General features: G+C 37.7%; 1 protein-coding gene across 1 annotated transcript; it reads left to right on the top strand.

Annotated features, from left to right (window-relative positions):
- Positions 1-353: 353 nt before the first annotated feature.
- Positions 354-4783, top strand: arl11.S (ADP ribosylation factor like GTPase 11 S homeolog). Its single transcript, XM_018250191.2, has 2 exons — positions 354-494; positions 3671-4783. Exon 2 carries the CDS (start codon positions 3680-3682, stop codon positions 4220-4222), a length of 543 nt encoding a protein of 180 aa, XP_018105680.1. The 5' UTR covers positions 354-494; positions 3671-3679; the 3' UTR covers positions 4223-4783.
- Positions 4784-5312: the final 529 nt, after the last annotated feature.

A 5312-nucleotide genomic window follows, 5' to 3' on the forward strand; every position in this document is an offset into this window, starting at 1 on the left:
GCCCATGCTGAAAGGGTTGTACTGTTTAGGATACAGATCTACAGTATAATGGAATAGCATGACTGAAATGAATGGCATTACGTTTCGCTGGCAATCCAGCTGAAAAATCCATCTGATCAAACATACTGTATCACAGTCCTATCTGCTTAGCGACAGTGGCTAGCAAACCAAACACAAGTCTCACCCATAGCCCAGGTATTGTTTGACTTTCCTACTCATTGTTCTTCTATCTGAAAAAACCTGTTTGAAGAAGTCTGAAACGAGTGTTCAACAATCTATTGCTTTGCTACAATATGCAAATATGAAAGTGTGAGGGATACATTCATTGGATGAGGAAGGCCAAGCACTTTCAGAAGGAGGTGACGTTGCTGATTCTTCAGTTACTTCTGCTTTGTGCCAGAATGCAGTCTCACCGAGCTGTCTTATGGGCCGAATGAAGAGCAGCTGAAAAGTAGGAATACTCCTGTGAGAGTTGCAGGTCTATATAAATAAAGGTAAGTGAGATTTTAGTGCAAGATTTTAGATATATCTCTACATCAGACTTCATCTATATAAAGCAGTCCTGTTTACAGCATTACATACATAGATTTCTTATGTATAATAATAATTATTATTATTTCAAACTGCATTGACTAGCTTGATTTGAGCCAGTTTACTAAAATTCTAAATGTACAAGTCTTGTCATTTCCTAATAGTTACTATCAACGGCACTTTATCCTTTCATAATAACTGCATCAAAATCTCTGGTTACTCATGGTTGGTTTGCAAACTTCACCACCTTTCTTGAGTAACATGGAGTTTGCGAAACAAAAATCGTACAGAATTATTCACATCTACGTGTTCTGTTAAAGGCCTTGTTCATCTTCAAACACTTTTTCCTGTTCAGTTGATTTCAGATTGTTCCAGATTGTTCTAATACTTTTTCCAGTTACATGCCATTTTATATTTGGGAATATTTTCACCATTTTCTACATTGGCTGCTAGTGGGGCTTGTCATGTTTTACATAGGGGAGAATAGGTAAATGTCTGGCCAGATGTCAGCGGATCCAGGGGATCAAACATACTGTATCACAGTCCTATCTGCTTAGCTACAGTGGCTAGCAAACCAAACACAAGTCTCACCCATAGCTCAGGTATTGTTTGACTTTCCTACTCATTGTTCTTCTATCTGACGTAATATTGAAGTATAAAATGTCATTTTACACCCAGGCATTGCCCTTTAGCTGACATCTGGCCAGACATTTACCTATTCTCCCTTATGTAAAACATGACATAGCAGCCAATTTGGAAAATGGTGAAAATATTTCCAAACAGTATGTATACTGGAAAAAGTGTTTGGAAGGTAAACAACAAGCTCCGAATATCAAAACCTCGAATAATTCACAGTTTTCGGAGCAAAGTCCTGTATAAGTCAATGGGGAAGGTCCCAGTGTCTGCGCTGATGTCCGTACTGATATCCGATGATTTTGTGGTTTCGAAGCCAAAAACTCAGAAAACTCCAAAAAAATCGTTGTTTTTGCGGAAAGCTCCGAAGTTTTGCCCGACCCTATTTTTTTGGACTTTTTTCTTCATAAATAAGGTCCATTCGGGAATTCGGAGTTGCTCGGAGTTGGATATTAGAAATACTGAGATAAATTCGGACCTTGACCCCCTCAATTTATACTTTACAAAAGCCACCCAAAGAACCGTACATGTATAGCCAGTAGTTATTTTACAGCTGTGCTGTTCCTTGTATTACTGTGATTTACACATGCAAATATCTGTTTTATGAGCACCCATTCACATTCCTGGGCACTCTACAAGAAGTGAGTCTTGGTTCAAGCAAATTTTTAATTATTCTGTGTATATAGACAATTTTCTATATGCACTACATTTGTTTGAGTTTGCGAGTCTGATTTGTTGTGGGGCCTGTGTTTACAGTTTAGAGAGAACATTTCTACCAAGTACATGGTTGTTATTGGCAATTAGCATTAGCATTAGTGCCTTATAATAATCTGTAATAATCTATAGAAGCCCTGTAGAAATGGTTTTACACCTTGTAGGCTGTCATTACAGGGCCCCTTTCAACAGTAGCACTAGCTGTGTTATTAGTTTGCTAATACTCTGAGCTTTTTATGTTACCTATATAAACTCAGCCAAACAGGTGCAGGTAAAGTAAATGGCCAGTGCAAATGGATCAAAGGCTTATGGATAAAACTGCCAATTTACAGCAAAATGTATAGGCATTTGTCATTCCAGCTCTTGTAGAACTTAGACCAACACCCACACCCACTCTTATTATTATTATATATACACCAGCTCAAGTGACAAGGAAATGTTGTATGTCATCATTTTACTACAGTTGAGATGTGGGTGGTTATACCTGGCTTATGACAATTATCTCCTGAATGTGTTGGTTTTAACCCCAAAACGTTGCACTTCCGCAATAAACTTAGCAAGGGCTAGTCCCTGCTTGTAACTGCCTAGAGTTCCAGTGAATCATTTGTACTCACACAACTCAGCAATTTGCAACCATTGTGAAGTTTTAATGGCATAAGATACATTTCTATACCTTATTTACATTTATAGCCCATATAGAATGTAGACACCCAGGTATTGCGCTTTAGCTGATATCTGGCAAGACATTTACATATTCTTCTTCACTATGTAAAACATAGCCCCACTAGCAGTCAATGTGGAAAATGGTCAAAATATGTCCAAACATAAACCCCTAATATACCCATCACAGTTACCTGTTTCTTCAAAAAGTATGAATAAATGCCAGTTTCTATGCTGAAATCCAGCTGTTTAACAGTTCTCATCTTTCTGCATCATTTGAAATCCTGGCAGGGAAGGAAGGACTAAACACTGATGTTACAAATTGTAACAACTTTTCCACAGCTTACAGACAACATGCAGGAACTACATAACCCACAATGCATTGCACTGTGATGTTCCTTTCCTTATTGAAATTGTGGGGTTTGGAGGATGCAGGGTGAGGACAGATGTCTGTTGATACAAAGTAACAGTAGTCAGCCAGCTCAGCAAAGTAGTCAGACAGATCAGCAGAAGAGCAGGGGGCTAGGCTTAGGGAACTGTCAGAAACCATTAAAAATCATGAAAAGTCTGCATATTTTTTAACTGATGTATATTGCAAAGTTTCTTGAAATTATGTTTACTTTTCAAAAAGCTTAAGTTATGTTTTTGTGGAGTTCCCCTTGAACTCTTTTTTTGTTACAAAGGTACCACCTCAACGATTACATAACATTTATTAATTTACAGCTCTTCAGATAAGGGATGATATTGTAGGAGTAAACATTGTGGAACACATGATGTTAAGTCACAAGTCTGAGCCATAGTTTACAATAATGTTGAGCGATCTGCAACTGTTGCTAACATTTTGTACATCCACAGTTTTGTTGTGTTGATGTAATAAGAAGTGTATCATAAGCTTTTAGCATGATCAGTTTTTTATGTTCCTCTTTAAGTTCAGGGCTATTATTAATATTGGGTGCAAGGTCTCCTGTGTGGTACCTGTGTAAAGAAGTCCTTGGTTCTGACCTAGCATAGGTCCCCATGACCCACATTTAAACACTACGGGAGACGCTGTCCTTGTATTTTAGTATAAATCCTTTTCAACCATATAATGTCTTTAATATTAATATTTGCTTCATTTGCTTTCTTCCTTCAGGACTCCATCATGGGAGGCCAGAATTCTAAACCCTTACACAAAAAGCAACCGAGGGTTGTAATGATGGGACTTGACTTTTCTGGAAAATCAACTCTTTTATATAAACTGAAAATCAATCAATTAGTAGAGACATTTCCTACGGTTGGCTTCAACGTGGAACACATAGAAATGACTAAAAATATGTCTGTGACAGTGTGGGATGTTGGAGGCCAAGACAAACTCAGACCCAACTGGAAGGAGTATTTAGAAGACACCGACGTTCTGATCTTTGTTGTAGACAGTTCAGATCCACCCAGACTCCCAGATGCTACAGCAGAACTACTGACTGTTCTGAACAATGAGAACATGGCTGGCATTCCCTTCCTGATTATTGCTAACAAGCAAGATATTCCTGGTGCTCTCCCGGCAAAGGAACTGGTGCATATTTTGAAGTTGGAAAATTATGATGATAGACCTTGGGAAATACAGAGCTGCAGCGCTTATACTGGGGAGGGTTTGGCGGAAGCAATGAATGCTGTTGCTAGCCTCCTGAAAAGAGTCCAAAATCCATAAGTGACTATTTATTTAAGATAACTGGCTCATAAATATCGGCCAAACATCTGCCAGTCATTTCCAGCATTGTTTACAGATTAGTTTTAATGACACTTTATTTAAATTTACTTTAAAACATTTCATTAGATTATATTATGGATACTTGAAACGGTGCCAGGGGAACATTAGAGCACACTAGCATTCTCCACAGTCCATCGTGTTTGGTGGTGCCCCCTTTGCCAGAAATTATATTTGGCACAATGGAGTATGTGTGTTTTGGTGTAATATATATATATATTTTTTTAAGAATTAAAATGTTGCCCCTTATTGTGGAACCTTCTTCTATTGCCTTAGCAAAGTACTATTCCCATGGATATAATTATCATTTTTAGCTAGCACGTTATAATGTCTGGACTTTGTGCAGGTTTAGAAACTAACAGGCTCATTTTATTGTTGTTTTGAAATAGGGAATACATTGTTAATATCATACACAAGAGTCAAATGACTCATATTACATCACTAAGCACTGACTATAAGGATATAAAGATATAATACACAAAAGCCATGAATATCTTGTAAATTATATCCTTATAAACGGTGAGTACTGATGACATCAGTTATAAACGGTGAGTTCTGATGTCATCAGTTATAAATGGTGAGTACTGATGTTATCAGTTATTAAAGGTGAGTAGTGATGTCATTTTTGTCACATGACTCACTATATCTTGTGTATTATAATAAATAAAGTACCCCTGTTGCAAAATATACTTTATTCATATATACAGTATCATTCTCTGTATTTCCCTTCTCTGCCACTATCCCTGCTTACATACCCATTCTAGACTTGTGACGTTTCTTTAGCCTTGGCTGCTGCAGCAGAAATCCTAGGCTTAGTATGTGGCTAAGGTTACAGTCCTTTATACCTCCAGTGCTCCTGCCTGTCAGTTCTAAGGGATGGCAAGGTGTTAGGGCTAATGGCATTTTTGAAGATCTTTGCATGCTGTTATTTGTGCCAAAACTGCATAAACCTGGCTGTTAGGCCTCATAATATGATGTTATATTCCCTATTATCACGTGGCTTTCCTTTGACAGCATTACTGGCAAGATTCAT

This window comes from Xenopus laevis, chromosome 2S (genome assembly GCF_017654675.1).
Source record: "Xenopus laevis strain J_2021 chromosome 2S, Xenopus_laevis_v10.1, whole genome shotgun sequence".
In the NCBI taxonomy this organism is placed as follows: domain Eukaryota; kingdom Metazoa; phylum Chordata; class Amphibia; order Anura; family Pipidae; genus Xenopus; species Xenopus laevis.